At 36.1% G+C, this 16,773-nt stretch overlaps 4 protein-coding genes across 4 annotated transcripts; 2 read left to right on the plus strand and 2 right to left on the minus strand.

Moving 5' to 3' along the window:
• The first annotated feature begins 239 nt into the window (after positions 1–239).
• Positions 240–895, plus strand: LOC105382066 (U6 snRNA-associated Sm-like protein LSm6). Its single transcript, XM_011551890.3, has 2 exons — positions 240–491; positions 676–895. Exons 1-2 carry the CDS (start codon positions 401–403, stop codon positions 822–824), a joined length of 240 nt encoding a protein of 79 aa, XP_011550192.1. The 5' UTR covers positions 240–400; the 3' UTR covers positions 825–895.
• Positions 862–1,579, minus strand: LOC119692036. Its single transcript, XM_038111111.2, has 2 exons — positions 1,189–1,579; positions 862–1,015 (listed from the first exon to the last, which is right to left on the minus strand). Exons 1-2 carry the CDS (start codon positions 1,441–1,443, stop codon positions 959–961), a joined length of 312 nt encoding a protein of 103 aa, XP_037967039.2. The 5' UTR covers positions 1,444–1,579; the 3' UTR covers positions 862–958.
• An 843-nt stretch (positions 1,580–2,422) lies between these two features.
• LOC105382065 lies at positions 2,423–4,393 on the minus strand. The gene is made up of 3 exons (XM_011551889.3): positions 4,140–4,393; positions 3,730–3,812; positions 2,423–2,558 (listed from the first exon to the last, which is right to left on the minus strand). The coding sequence occupies exons 1-3, from the start codon at positions 4,170–4,172 to the stop codon at positions 2,441–2,443; spliced, it is 234 nt and encodes a 77-aa protein (XP_011550191.1). The 5' UTR covers positions 4,173–4,393; the 3' UTR covers positions 2,423–2,440.
• A 2,174-nt stretch (positions 4,394–6,567) lies between these two features.
• LOC105382064 (calcium-independent phospholipase A2-gamma) lies at positions 6,568–16,003 on the plus strand. The gene is made up of 10 exons (XM_048631451.1): positions 6,568–7,091; positions 7,370–7,707; positions 9,677–9,904; positions 10,341–10,539; positions 10,926–11,012; positions 11,638–11,756; positions 13,164–13,289; positions 13,638–13,706; positions 14,021–14,255; positions 14,708–16,003. Exons 1-10 carry the CDS (start codon positions 6,974–6,976, stop codon positions 14,971–14,973), a joined length of 1,785 nt encoding a protein of 594 aa, XP_048487408.1. The 5' UTR covers positions 6,568–6,973; the 3' UTR covers positions 14,974–16,003.
• Positions 16,004–16,773: the final 770 nt, after the last annotated feature.

Consider the following 16,773-nt stretch of genomic DNA (forward strand, 5'->3'; position numbering starts at 1 on the left):
AATTTAATACACTCGCACTTTTTTTTTTACTAGTTATCGATAAAAAATATCCATAAGAAGCACATCACTATTTCAGCGGGGCTATGTTGGCAGTTCTGTGCGTCATAATTTTTGTTTTGTTGGTACCCTCTGTTAGTACGCGTGAATAAAAAAAAATAATACAAGTATTTTTTTCTTTTTTTTCCCTTGTACTCCCATCTCTTAAAACGTAGTGTTCTTTTCTCTATGTTCCGGCTTGTCTTGTCTTGTGTTTGTAAATTTTGTATTTCAAATCAAATTATTTGCGATAAAACCCAGAAATCCCTACTGGCAGGGTCATTTCGAGAGACAAATCTAGTATTTGCAACAACCACTCAAGTTCGTTCCCAACTGTAACTTCCGATAAAAACATTTCATAAACATGAGTCGTAAAGAAGCCCTGTCCTCCTTCATCCAGCAAATCCACGGAAGACCAGTCGTTGTCAAGCTGAACAGCGGGGTCGACTATCGAGGTAAGATAAATAAATGATTTACCTTCAGATACCTATTTTATACGAACATCAAAATTTCGAGGTTATGTCACTTGTTTTGGTAGCAAAAGTTTAAAGAATCTATCCTATTCTGTTAGGGAACGAAGTTCCTGTAGCTCCTATGCAAACTGAGAAAGAATCTAATTATCATGTTTGCAAATTTCAGGTGTCCTGGCCTGTCTTGATGGCTACATGAACATAGCTTTAGAGCAAACTGAGGAGTATGTGAATGGACAACTCAAGAACAAGTACGGGGATGCTTTCATACGAGGAAACAATGTACTCTACATCAGCACACAAAAAAGAAGAATTTAACTTGTAAGTTCTTATTTAATGTATATTTAAGTGTAATTTGATAAGGTTCTTGAAATAAACTTTAAAGGTTAGCCATTTCTTTTATTACTTAAATATAAACTTAAATACTTATGAAAAGAGTTCACTTCTAAATGTTACTGTAGATGATAGTTTTGGTTAAAAGTGTAGTAGAACTTCACATCATTCTGTGCCTGAAAACAGAGAAGAAATTGTTAGTATCTAATAAGAATATATTTTTCTTACCGAGTATTTGTGATAAACAGACACTGGGACTTAACAAGAATCTAGGATTAGCCAGTCAGTGATTATCAGTCACTAACCACCCAATGCCCAGAGTTATATTTAATTTTATATCCATTTTTACCTTCTTATCATAAGTATTCCTTGCACCATATCCATTGCCAAGATCAGCGATCAAATTCTCTCCTCTATAACCGAATTGTCTTTGGTATTCCTCTCTCCCATTTTTGCCTCCATTAGGATCAAACTCAGCATCCACACGGTAGTTTAGAATCCTCGGATTAAACAACGGTGCCCAGAAACTGGAGTAAATGTAAACACTTTCACTGATAAATACCAGTGTTGCTAATGTAAAAAATACTGAAGCCAATAATTTCATTTTGAACAGACTTGGTTTGTCGAGAATAGCTCAAAGACTGATGAAGTAGTTTCTGATGTTAAACAAGGAAATATATGGTTATGTATATAGGTATTTATAAATCTATGTTTATGGCTTAAAGATTCTTGTATTATTGTGTACTTAATGTGTATGCATGACAAATTATTTTTGCCCTTTTAGAACTAATAATCTAAAGTATAAGACTTACAGACATTACAGATAAATAGTATGTGGAACTATAACTGTTGGATAAGCAGACCCTTGCCCCAGCAGTGGGGATGTAGATGTGATTACAGGATACTAATTTCTTGTACCACGGCACTTTTAACTGACATCAGAGGCGACCCCATTTGTAAATCCAAATCTTAGTCAAACTATTTTCTCAAACAGCAGTTAATAAGCCATTTCAAGAATAGCTAACTTTAACTAACTGCTCTTCTACCACTGTATTAAAAGTTAAATTCCAAGTACACAACTGAATGTTTAAGTTGGTCACTTAAGTATGTGATCTAAGGCACTATAGTGTTAGGTTAGTACAGACAATCAAGAACAAACAGACACAAGGTCCCCAGTAACTTATAAACATAAATATACCTATTCATCTTCATTTATGTATGTAATGTTCACACCACACCTAATGTTGTTTGCTATTTTTTTATGAATCTACTAACCTGTCTCTAATATTTAAGTAGTATTATTTCTAGATCTAGCTGATCCATACAATGCTTTAGTATTGCTGAATTGGGCCTGAACGATAAATGAACTACAAAATTCAGCCATTTTCATATACTTCTACAAAGGTAAGTAAAGTAAAAAAATAAGAATTTAGTAGGTATAACAAGTTTATTCTTTGTAAAAAATTTAATAAAAATAACAAAATATTTACAAATCTACCTATCTAAATAAAAGTATCAACTAAAACTCTTTTTTTTTTTTAACTGGAATGTATTCTATTAAAATTAAACTTTTTATGAAAATTTAATTTCATATTTTTCCTTTAATGGATGCCTTCAAGAGGTGAATATGACTTGTATTGGTATAGTTCTGGACCTCCGTAGCCGTACAACAGCTTTCCTTTTCCATTTTCATCATAGTAGGGGTACCGGTATTTGGGTCTGGAAAAAAAAAGGAAGTTAAATGGTAGAGTTTCTAGTTTTGTACAAATGCCGTGTGCTTCAGTCTTTTTTTTTCTCGCGTCGCGTCGGTGACAAACATAAGAGGATTGGCCAGACAGATAAGCGTCAGTCGCAGACTGGCCAGTAGGGCATGCAATACCGCAATACCGGTATCCGTAATACCGGGATCCCGGACAAAATTCCCGCTTTTTTCAATACCGGTATTGAAAGTTAATACCGGTATTGAAGTAATACCGGAAGCGGACTTTTTTAGGCTATAAATAAAGCGATTAAGATTTAGTTAGCCTTGTGTTCCTATATACTGTGAAAGCGCACTTGTTCCCAACCGTTTAATGTAGTTTTCGGCTGCTAGAAATCTACTGTTGACCATGCGTAAACCGACACCGAATGTAAAAAAATAATTAATTCTAAAATTTAAACTCTAAAACTTAATTCTCGTAAAAATCTACAACAAAATACAGAATATGATTGAATTTTCTTGTTTTATTTTGACCTATACGACCTTTAAACACAGTATATGCCATTTATTACAAGGAAGTCTAATACCGGTATTAATACCGGGATCCCGGTATTGAGTTGTAATACCGGAACTCAATACCGGTATTGAAAATTGTTCCGGTATTGCATGCCCTACTGGCCAGGGTCCGCCAACTGTAAGTATATCAGGAAAAGGTGATAGGTCAGAACTTTAGGAGGCTCCCTTCATGCACCCACCGTTAAACCAAAATAATTATTGTCTGGATGGTAAAGATTTTCTGTTTCAGCTTCTAGATGTGCAATTTACAATAAATCAGCGTTCCCAGTCGGCAAACTGCTAAATCGTTGCTCAGGTAACACCGCAAATTGCTTGGGGTGAGCGAGAAACTAGCTAAATACACTACGCATACTACACCGATACGCCGCTAACTCAGTCGGCGGCGAACAGTTTGCATACTAGAAACGCAACCCTTTATAACGCCTCTACCGGATATTTATAGAAACTAGTGTAGGTACTTATATTTATATAACACGCACTCACGCCATGTACTAATGTACTCCCTTGCGGGGTAGGCAGAGGTGCATTGCTGCACCCACTTTTCGCCAGAGTGTTATGTTAGTCCCAATGTAATAGGGGGCGGGCCTATATGTATTTATATGTAAGTAGTTTTACCTTTCAAAGTATTGGAAGTTCGGTGCACGTGGTTGGACTACTGTAGACTCGGCTGCCATCGCGAAACAGAGGATTGCAGCGAGCTGTGGAAAATAATTAACTCAAGTATAATACCGAATCAAAAATTTTATAAAAAACGCATTACAGCGCCATCTATGAGTGAATAGATCAATATAAATAAAACAACGAGCTATATGTAGATGGCGTTATAATTTAATATATTTTTACTGTTTACTGAATCAGAAACATATTAGTAAATACGGTACCTAGTATAATTACTATAGAACACTGTTTACTAATTTCTAGGGTCAGTTCGTAATCGCTTAGCACACACACCCACCATACATATTCACCTCGCACGCTGTTGCACAATTTCAATTATGCAATAACTTACAAAAACTTGAACAAACCATTAAAACCACAGATTGCAGAAGTTTATCCATTTTACAGGATTTTCTAGTCTCCTGCCGCCAAAATAACTGTCAAAGAAAACTTCCAAAAAACGTTCGGAAACACACAACGAATTTCTTTTCCGACGATATCACTGCACGTTCGTCTTTCCATCGAAGAATCACGAAACTGCTGTTAGGATGCGCGTTAAGAAGTGGTGGTGGAAGCGAAAGCCACGAGAATGTTAATGATCCCGTTACCTACTTAGGAAACCTGTCTCGTAAAATAAAAATTACAAGGATGTATGACGTCATGGTCATTGCCTCTACATTTTTATAGGGATGGCCAAAAAGAATGAATGAATACTAAATCGAAGTAGGTATAGTGCCACAAACTTATCTGTTCCGGTGACAGCTCACTTAAATGTGTAATATTTCTTCATTCTATAAGATTTTAAGTTTGCCAGTTGTTGTAATTTGCTCTTGTGGTTTCAATAAACCCATCTAATCTATATCAATATATAATTCATTAGTAAATAATGAGATATGGATCAATTTAGTTCGCTCTCACCGGAACAGATAAGTTTGTCGCACTCTACGGAGTTTGGGGTAAGTTTATTTAATATGTAAGAACTGGTTTGTCGTTGCTGAAACTAACTAATTAAGCGAATAAGAAAGGAAATACCCCGATCCTGTTATGCGTATTTCAATTAATTATATTTTTATCTTTATAGTGTTCGAGGATGAGGTAGGTGACCCAAGAAGTGAAAGTTTTTTCTGGGGTATGTAGGTAGGTACCGTAATTTTGCAGTTAACTCATGCAATAGGAGCGCCTTCTCACATAACTTTTTACTAATGCACTTCTACGTAAGTAGCTTAGTTGATTAGATTTAGCTCTAAGTAGTTAAGCTTCAATCAGCTGGCTCACTGCTTGGACCATTCCTTAAAAAAGCTGACCCACTGTGGGTCGGTGTTCCCACATCCAGATGTGTTAGATCAATCTACCTACTAGATTTGCAGGGTTCATCTCGATAATTATTCTCCTTCATCGTCAGAGTTGTGGTAGGTATCAGAGAGAACTTATGTTTACATGTCACGGCCGGCATTTGAACCCGATTTTTGTGAATCCACCTACCCGCAGTACACCCAGTGTGGTGGGAATAGCTTAGGAAGGTAGTTTAGACCTTTAGACCTTAGGGATATCCCCAAGTGCCTATCCATGTAACTACAAAGGTTCTGATTCTGATGCATCCGTGTCTAAATTTGACAGAATGTGCTGTACTTTCACTATGATTATTATGTCTCAATGATTTTCACTGATTATTGTAAACCAGCTTATTGTGACCACATTCTTTGCAATAAATGATTTTGATTTGATTTGATTTGATTTGATTCCTTCCGAGTGCACTTGAGTGACTTATCTTAACCTACCAACTTGGGTCTCGGACGGAGAATTCACGTTTCTGCAATGTGCATTATAGTTAAGTACGTATTTTGTTTGCTAAGCAGTTTTGCAAACAACATTACAGTCATCATGTTGTTAGAAAACTGAGGAAAAACAAAATAACAACAATATTGTTGTTATCGCTAGTACTCGCGAGTGCATCAGTGTTACGTGGCACAAACTACTGCGATGCCCTTGAAAAGTGCGTTGCTGGTGGGGTTATAAATAACCTTTGTTTATTTTTCAGTCACTTGTTATGACTTTCAGGTGCTTATTGCGTATTAAGCTCATGTTTTTCATGAAAGTATTGCTCACGTGATTTAGTTTTTTATCTCTAGGTAGGTACCTACTTCCACAGACCAAAGCTGTTAGCCCTTAATCAGGTTAGCTCAGCTAGGATAAATTAAATCCATAAGTACCTAGGTCCTATAAACTACCTACCTACATACTCATAAAATAAGTTAAGGTAAGTAGGTATTTTCACACCTACCTTAAGCTATTTTATAAAATACGGTAGGTAGGTTATACTGGCGAAAAGTGGGTGCAGCAATGCACCTCTGCCTACCCCGCAAGGGAGTACATTAGTACAAGGCGTGAGTGCGTGTTTTTTTTTTTTTGTAGGTTATACCTACCTGTGTACTATTACCATGATTGCATAATGCATCTCAACGGGAATGACTAATATAATAATCACGAAGTGTGTAATACGGAAGACATTCTCATTCGCACATTTGGAACAGTTTCAAAAACATCGTACGATGTTTATTTACAAACGTGACCGGTTTTTGGAGGTGTGTCTTGGTGGTGCGCTGCGTAGGAGAACACGCGGTTTTCGCGATTGTGTGCTGATAATCAAAACATGTTTTTGAACATCTATAAAACACATTGAATTCAGGTTCGCCAACCAGTCAGTTCAATACAGTCGTGCAATCAACACACTACCTTACTACCCCAAGCATACACCGGAATAACACACCCGAATAATCTTCATTACTCTTCAAACTTTAATTTCGGGAAGTGAATGAAAGTGAATTTGTGGCGTGAGCGTGACCTATTTTTAGAAAGTTTCCTCTCGTACGGTTGGCTAGACTGATATCGCGCGATTTTACGTCACGAACGTCATCAGCTGTCAGTGTTATTTATATTTTCGTGTTTCTAATCGCTTCGATATTTTGCCAAGGCTCAGTGCAAATACGAGTTTAAACAGTGCAGCGTGTAGATAACACTTCTCCCCTTTATCTAAGGGGCTCTTTAAAGTGCCGTGACAGTTTCCAACAGCGGTTTGTACAAAAATTGCCGCAGTGTGAAAAAACTCATAAATTAATTAAGTTCGACGTATTACTGTACTGTAATGCTCTCGAAGTGATTGTGGACTCGTTTCTGTGCTTCAAGTGATCTTCCTTCGCCCAAGATGTCTTTCAGTGGGCAGTGGCGCGTTATAAGGCATTATCTGTCGACTACAAACTTGAGTTCTGAGGTGGAGAAGTTGGTCCAGAAGCTTCGCCCAGCGACGCCGGAGCAATGGGACAGTGAGTTTAAACCATTGTCACATTAATATTTACTGTAGAAACATGTCGGATTATCTTGTGTGCCTTTGGTATCTGTTGTGACAAAGTGCTGCATGATTTTAGGCCATTGACATCATGAATGTACTAGATGCGGTTAACTTTTCCTTTGTTGCTAATTTAGTTCCTTTGCTATGCTGTTACCCTAGTACAATCTTTCTTGAAATACCCTATGTTGACCATAATAATAAAAATTATACCAATTAAGTATCAATTTATTAAGTAAATTCACAATCTTGCAGATCTAATCCAGAAATTCGAAAAAGCGGTGATTGTCCGTTTCTTCCAAGAAGGCAAAGATGTAGAGAACAAGCAACTGCCGTCAACAACAACAAAAGTTAAAGCGACAACCGTCAACAACGCATCAGCACCAACTAACACCTCAGCACCAACAAACACTGCAGTCACAGACAAAGACAAGCTAGAGGAGAAGTTGAGTCAAGAAGGCTTGAACATTGGATCTGATGTGAAGGAAATTACCATTGAAGGCTTGCTTCAGGGGCTGAAGCTGAAGAAAGACCTGCATTTCGGTAAAATCTCAGAGCCAAGCTGGAAGTCCAACAAGCCTATTGTTAACAAGGTACAGTTCACTTATTTTATTTACTCCAAAGTATAGGTTTTCCCGTGGGAATTCTGCGATAAAAAGTATAGTCTATGTGTTAATCAAGGATGTCAGCTTCCTAAGAACCGAATTTCATGAAAATCAATTCAGTACTTTTACCAAATCTGGTGTTTATAATATGTACTTACTTACTTATTCCCAATCTCCGCTGGGGAGCAAATATAATATTAAATATGTAGTAGGATTTAAAGTGAGAAAAACATGAATCACATTTTTTATATTTAATAATTTGCTACGCCTGAATCATCAATAGCTTATGGTAAAGTTAACAAGAAACATTGACGATACTCCTTATGTAATAAAACTTTATGAAAACAAATACAGATAAGTGAATAACAAGATTACTGATATTGTCATAATAAGGCCATACTTTTTTTCTTATCAAAACTTTTACTTCCTTATAATATACATTATTTAAACGCTGTAAATATTAACCAATCCCATTGGTATTAAGGTCATATTGATTGCGAAGATATATTTAGAATTATTATAAACTGTTAATTCAGATAAGTTTATCAATTCACTATAAACAATATTTTTATTATCATCACATTAAGTTTATTGTTTAAACACAAATAAGATAGCAACAATTTATGTGTTCCACTAATCTGCTATCAAGTCAACCACCTACATTTTCGAGAGAGATTTATAAACAAAAGAAAGTTGTGATGTGACACTTAAGTACTGCTTATCTTTGTCACCCAGTTGACACATGGATTAAGTATGGCTCAGTTTATCAGTTGCGTGATTTTCAGGCTACACAAACACAGTAGGTACATAGTGGTAAACATTAGACTCAAAGTAATTATGAGGTATCTTAATGCCTCTTTCTACTCATATAGGTACTTTCATATTTCATACATAAATACAGTTATTCCTTGTTGAATACTATGAGTTGATTGATTAATTAAAGTGTAGAATAACACCACCTATGCTAAAATTTACTATCATTATCAGCTCATAATCATCCACTGCTGGACATAGCTCACAATAGGACTGCACCACAACACTCTGTCATCGGCATTCCTCATCCAGCCACTAACTCTACTCGAAAAGAAATACAACATTGAGTCTTTGTAACAAGGTTTTTTGGCACCTATTTTGACACTACACCATACATAGAACAATGCGGACTCGATTGTTCATACTCAATGACACCATAGCTCGTTAGTGTAGCAGTCCTATCTATAGACATATATAAATTAAACATACCACGCTCAGGCAGCCGACTCCAAAACAGAAAAACCTTTTATCTTCCGACATGCACCACACTACACGCTCAACACTCCCCTTTATACAGACTCTTAGCGACATACAATAGCGTCCAGGACTCGATTGATATTTTTGGATCCACTGTCTCATCAATTAAGTACCAGTTGAAAAGTTTTATTATGTAATTTATTTATTTATTTATTTTATAATTGTCGGGTCACTAACAGCTATTCATTACACAGTAAAGTATTATAATGATAGAATCAATAAGCCATTTAAAAGAGACCACTGATGGAATACAGAACAATACTATATTTGTTATTGAACAATAATGTATTTGTTTTCGCGTCTACGGGTTGTTTTAGTTAATTAAGTAGGTATTGCAATAACAGCACACAAATATTGTTGTGGTACTGATATTCTTATTTATACTGTAGTATGTAAGCTTGTAAATAATTTGTTTAAGTAAGTAGCATAAGTTGTTCACTTATTAAGTTATTGGAATAGCACTAAGTTCATTTTTGTAAAAATTTAATTCTTATTTTTTATGCATGTTGTGCTCACTTCTAGTAGGGCTTATTAATTGTAAGGTAGTTAGGCAACTGTTTTTGAAAGCTGTAAGAACTAAGCTCAGTTTAGTGAGCCAAATAAAAAAAAAAAAAAAAAAAAAAAAATAGACAATCACAAAATTCTAAATAGCTTCCTTTTTCCACAGACCTCAATCCACTCCCGAACAGCCTACGTGATCTCAGCAATAGTTTCAGCTGAAACGCCAGAATGCCTTCTGAAGAGGATGCAACACTTCATTGACCACCTTCAGCAGTACCCCGAGGCTAGGGACTATGCTATCAAAGAGGGTGGGGTGAGAGCTCTGCTGAGGGTTCAACATAATCTGGTTGTTACCGATGAGGTGACCAAGAATGTTAAGGGGACTGTTAGTGAGGTAGGTTCTTTAGTTGTTGTTTTTAATCCTAGACATTATATTGATACTGTAATGACACATTCTCGTAAACTTTGAATACCACAAATCTGATAGAGATTTAGCCATCTTGTTTTATCTGGTGTTAAAGTATGTAACTTTAACACCAGATAAAACAAGATACTTATATGATATAAGTAGGTAAGTACAGTCAAAGCAAAGAAATATCACAACTTTTATGTAGCATAATCACTTTGGTTTCTTTGCTACAGCCTGTATGGATTTTCCCTATTGTACATAAAATATCAGCTCTTCCTAATCTAACAACAAATTACCTCGTAAAGAATAAGAAATATGCCATAGACATATTAATATTTAGAAGTCCCAAAAACTACAATAAATAATAGACTTGAAAATATATGATACCCATCACATACTAACACAATCCTTTTCCTTCCAGGCCCTAGCTCTCATGGGCTATACAGGCCCAACCAAGGGTCCAGGACCGAACATACTCTCAATAGACGGCGGAGGCATTCGGGGACTCATCGCTATAGAAGTGTTGAAACATCTGGAGAGGCTAACGGGGAAGAAAGTTCAGGATATGTTTGATTATATCATCGGCGTCAGCACTGGTGCTATCATTGCTTCAGTTATTGGTGAGTTTTTGTTTCGGGCTAACTCCAACGTAAAAAAGAGGAATGATATAAGTTTAACCTGTCTGAGTGTCTGTCTGTGAAAATGTAGCTTACAAACAGTGATTTTGATGTTTTGGGAATTGTTAGTAGGTGTCAGCGAATGGTACGGTTGCTATACTGACTAAAGCCAAAGGTTCGATTCCCGACCACGGCAGATTTTTGTTAACAACACATTTTGTTTGACCCAGATATTAGTGTTTGTGTTATGTTATATTATCAAAATAATGACGATTTCATTTGAAATTTGATTGTCTTATTTCTTATAAATGCATGCTTTTATTAAACATATTGATATTATGGATACTCTATGAGGCATCTCAAAATTTTTAAAACTTTTTTTGTTCTAGGTAGCGGAGTGGGAACCCTAGAAACGGCCAATGAAATGTACCTGACACTGTCCAAGAAAATGTTTGGAAACACTTCACTCATAGGAGGTAAGAATCCTATTCATACATACATACATTATCTAATATTCATAACATAACTCTTGTTTCAAATGTCGTAAGTCTTGCAAAACAAAGACTTTTGAATATTATTGACGATGTTGTAACAAAAATATTTGCATTCAAGGTTAAATACTGACTAATGTAGCGAATATATTTAAGTATTTACTTTGGTATCTTGCAACTAATAAATAGCGTTGATTTTCTTATCATAGGTACGTAACTCTGATAACTGGATTAAAATAGACATTTAGATCTAACTTCACACATAAATATCCGTTGCACTTAAAATGTCCTTGAACTTATAATACCTCGTAATTAATTTGTTATAATTACACAAGGGCATTATAATCAGATAACTAAATACTGACCAATTAAAATGCATATAACATTGTTAACGTAACTAAAGCAATTACATTTTTTATGCTAAGGCCAAGATTCTAATAGCATACGATTTAGCATTTCTTTTCTTTACGATAGATATACCTAGTTATTATTATGATAGACATTATTCTAGTGATCACATAAAATGTTTTTTTTGCCAACCTCTGAGGTACATAAATTACTCAAAATTAGCTCATAAACCCTTTATAATAAAGTTCCTTTTCCTCTACAGGTACCTCAAGACTCGTTTGGTCTCATTCTTACTATGACACTGATGCCTGGGAGAAAATGCTTCAAGAGAACTTAGGAGATGTCACCCTTACCGAGTGCAACAGATATAACACGCCTAAAGTTAGTATTTTAACAATTTTTACCTATATTTTCATCACTCATGCTCTGAAGGGCTAGCATGGGGCGCAATTAAGACGTGACAAAAGTTTTGCATCGCGCTCACCCATATCGCGCAGCCTCTAGAGCGAGCGCGACGGAGAACTTTTGTCACGTCTTAAATGCGCCCCGTGCTAGCCCTTCTGAAAGTAGTTGTGTTTTGTCTGAACAGAGGCGTGAAAATAGTTCTTTTCATGTACGAAGAATATGGCTTTCTTGCATTTAAAACGCGATGAATTGGATGCGGAAAGCTATAGATCGCATCGAGTGATGGTCGCGCTTTGGGAGAGGCCTACAGGACTGCTATAGGCTAAGGCTAAATAAAAAGAAATAAAAGAGATTAAAAATAGACCCATATAATTTTTGGGTTAAATCAATTCATATAAATAAAAAGTTTAATAGTTAAATCCATGTGAAATTTTATAATCACTAATAAATTACTATATTTTCCCGCCTAAAAAGTGCTCTATATCCTCTAATCTAAATAAGTATCTAACTTTAGGGCATTAGAATGTAATGAAGTTTACATTTTAATCACAACACCAACAGCTATTGTTTACTATAAGTGATTGCTCGCCTAAATATAATATCGTTGTGTTTATGCCAAAATGGATGACATGTCACATATCTGTGTCAATAACCGGTTTGACTCATTATCACATGATTGTAAATATTAAAACCAGCCGCTACAATTAAACACGCTTAGTTATCTTTAGATTACTCCAATAAATTTTTACTTTTAATCTGACTTCTGAATACTGTCAAAAGTTTAGTGATAGATTCCGCTAGAGACGCCACTTTGTATGCGAGAAAGCGAAAACATCAATAGTATATTCATGCAAACTACCACAGCACGTACGAAGCCGAAGCCACAGTGTACAGTGGGCTGCACAGAAATACGACACCTTCTAAGGGTATTTTTAATAGCGTGCGGATTCCTTCACGCATGCGGTATTACCCCGCACGCGTGACAAGCTCAAGTGTTCTTTTCATACAAGCATTTATTGTAACGCGTGGAATATGCAAGCTGGACGCGGGAAAATGACATGCGGTCTCGCATGCTTATGAAATCCGTACGCTATTAACAACACCCTTATGGCCAGTACTCACTATCGTTATTACTCGATGTCGAGTATAAATCTACGTGTGGACCGCAAAACTCACAGGTCGATGGAATTAAATGAAAGTAATATTATGCCATTGGTATTCTCGATTACTCTATTTACTCGACAGTTTAGCTTGATCGAGTAATACCGTATGTGAGTACAGGCCATTATAGATGGACTGTAAAAGATACTTGTGTTAAATTATTGTTTTTTATCGCTACACTAGTAACATTATTACTAAATAACCCCCTTCTCCCCCCCACAGCTAGCGCTAGTCTCATGCGTGGTGAACGCGGGGTCGCGCCTGTCCCCGTTCCTGTTCCGCTCGTACGCGGTGCCGTTCCGCGTGCGCTCCGTGTTCCCCGGCACGCAGCGGGCGAGGGTGTGGCAGGTGAGGCTTCGTCTTCTTGTTCTGTAGAACTGTAGTTCTGTAGCTGTAGCTAGTAGGTCACGTCGGGGTCACCACTTTTAATTTGATTGAATTAAATAACCAGAAACACCAAGGAATAACGGTTAAATGCTTATAATGTTCAGAACATGTAATTACACGCAATATTTGCATGTGGCAAGGGCAGACGGCAATAAATGAACATCCCAACCGCAGCGGAAATAATTTGATCTTAAGACACGTGATCTCTGAAGATGTTTCATCAATGGCCGACGACTCATGGCCCCAAACATATTTGGCCATTCTCTTCTTGTAAATAAAAATTATACAATAAAATGTATTTGTTAACAGGCGGTGCGCGCATCCGCTGCAGCCCCTACCTACTTCAACGAGTTCCGATTGGACGATCTATTGCATCAGGTGAGAAAAAATGTGTATGAAAACACATTGAAATTATTATATATTTTTAGCACCATTTTGCAAAATTTAGGATTACACGTTTTACATTGATTAGTTATTTGCGTCTCCGATCAAAAATAAGAGTGCTTTAAATTGAATATATGAGTGTCAGAACATTAATTGATCCAAATTACATGTTTGATAAATATTATTATAAAGCGATACCACCATTTTACCTAATTAAGTTGAAATTCCCTAACCGTACTTTATTGGTGTTCCAACATACAACCCTTTACATATTTTCCACAAAAGCTAACCAATCCTAACCCCACCAGGACGGCGGCATAATGGTCAACAATCCAACCGGAGTAGGCCTCCACGAAGCCAAGCTACTATTCGGAGCAGACGCCCTCAGACACGGCTGTGTCATCTCACTGGGCACTGGGAAGGCGTTGAACAAGCATCTAGATTATCAGCTGTTGAGTAAGGGGATGATGACTAAAGAGTCAGCCGGGACCAGTTGGAAAGACAAGTTCAATAAAATATTGGACTCGGCTACGGATACTGAGAGTGAGTTGGGTTTTTAATTAATATTAAAATAGGTTATGAAGTAAAGAAATAACTTTCTTAAGATAACTAACTGCCATTTTCAATAACTCTACCTACCGATGAATGATCGTTATTTTCATACGATTTTGACATGTTGTAACTTTATGTGTCAAAATAGTAAGAAAGTAACTACCAGTCATCGGTAGATAGAGCTATTGAATCTACCAGTAAGTTGGATTGTGTTAGAGTTCGACAGCGCTAACTTTGCAATAGAACATGTACCAATACCATAACACGTTGATTATGGCAACACGAATCTTTGTAATTTCTTACAGTGACTTGGTTCGTCTTTATTTTTCATTAATTTTGCGAAACAATCTTTTGCACATTGCAAAGTACGCGTTGTCGGACTCTATGTACATATGTAGCTGCCAAAATAAAATCACTAATTTAAACCTACACCTTTATTCCAGGTACCCACCAAGTACTAAACGACTTGCTAGCCCCAGGGACCTACTACCGCTTCAACCCACCCCTAATGGAAGAATGCGCTATGGACGAAATTAACCCGGACAAATTAAGAAACCTCGTGCTAGACACTCAAGCCTATATAAGACGGAACCAACACAAGTTTGAGCAAGCAGCCATGATGTTATCCCGAAAACGGTCGGTTGCTCAAAAGGTCTTGGACTATGTCAGTCTTCAGAGCCAAATTATGGGTGTGGTTCAAACGAAATGACGGTTAAGAAATCAGCAGGGGCCCGAACTTGCTGATTGAAATTGAGGACTATGGCTGTTGTTTTAAGGTGGATTTTACGTTGTCGTTGTTATTTTGGTGGCTTAAAAATGCTTAGTTCAGAAAAGGATGAAATCTTCGTAGTAATTATTTGGGCTTAGTGGATTTAAGCCCTTAGATATTATTACATTTGGCAATATTATTCGTAGCGATGCTTGTAGTAGTGTAGTTTTATGTATACTAGGTACATATTTTAATGTGTAGCCTAAAACGCATTTAGTGTGTGAAATAATCACGTTAAAATATATGTTTAGTGACTCTGTTATTCGTAAAATGAAAAGTCAAGTAAGATTGACTCTTCACATTTTATAAATAGGTTATGTTTAAAGAACACTGAAGATTTGCATTTTTATACATTCACACATTACCTGCAGCAGTTTAAGATTCATTTTAAAATATGTTTAAATAATAAATGAATATAATTAAAAATCTTTATAAAAATATAAAAAATAGCGAATGAATATAATTTATGTAAGTGTAGGTAGTTTAAAAAAAAATGTCATGAAAATTTTAAAGTAATTTCAATGTTGCTTAAATAGGCATAGTCTTGCTAGCAAAAATTTAAAAGTTAGCTAATCTAGTCAATTTTGTTATTTCTCATACAAGGGGTTTGTACTTTCACTATCTCATGTCATTTTTGGAACAGCCGTATTGTGTGTACTTGGCTGACTCTGAGAAGGAAAGAAAAACATTCGCCTAATACTACAATATACTCAGAAGTGTATAAACTGTTACCTTGGATTTACATTATATTTAGTTAGAGAAGTAATTATGTATGTAGCAATAAGACATTATAAATATTTAAGTTTACAATTTATGTATAACTGCCTGGGCCAATCGGTCACTATGCTAGTTACTTACATTTATATACTATGCTCACGACTGTAATCCCCGAAGGGGTAGTCAGAGGTGACTAGTAAATGAGTCACCCACTTTTTTGCTCTACATTAGTACTCACGTGATATTAGGCCAAGACTTAACTATCATTTTCGGGGGTTAACTCTTATTTGTCAGATATAGTCTTTGTTTTGGCTATTTCTAGACTTAAAAAAAAATAGTTAGTCCTGACTTAGTATGTCACAGTAGTAGTATGTAAATTACTGTTGTTATAAAAGCAAAATTTAGACAGTTTATTTTAAATGTAGCTTCGCTATGAAACTATTGTGATAATTATAAAAGTAAATAAAGTTATTAAACTATTAAATAAGTTTGTTTTTATTGAAGTATCTATCTAGTCTATCTACCACAAAAATCTAGTACACCTAACTAGAGATATAACGAATAATGGGCCACTCTCGTTATATTCTGCTCTACATTATTTAGGTTTTGCTCTAAGCAAATTTATGTAGAGCAGAATATAACTAATGTAGACAGGAAAGTAACCAATAATGTAGAGCAGAATATAAAAAAAATGTAGAGCAGAAACGAAATAATTAGTAAATCAATATTATGTAGTCTGAGCCTATCTGAAACCTAGTTAAACATTGTGAGATATGGCGTTTCGACTTTCTCCGTGTTCGGCATCATAAGGGTCACATTGACAGTTAAATAAAGTCCATTTTTCTCTCCACCTTTAGTTTGCAAGGTGCGGGTGCCTATATAAATAGAGTGAGTCGCCCGCGCGCCTCAGTTGGTTTTTGATTTTTGAAGTGAACACTTCGGCAAAATGGCTCAATGTAGCCACGGTTCTCGTCGGCTTCGCTCCGACGGGGAAAAATATAATATTGAATTTGCGGAGTCCTC

The sequence above is a fragment of the Plutella xylostella genome, chromosome 28 (assembly GCF_932276165.1).
Source record: "Plutella xylostella chromosome 28, ilPluXylo3.1, whole genome shotgun sequence".
In the NCBI taxonomy this organism is placed as follows: domain Eukaryota; kingdom Metazoa; phylum Arthropoda; class Insecta; order Lepidoptera; family Plutellidae; genus Plutella; species Plutella xylostella.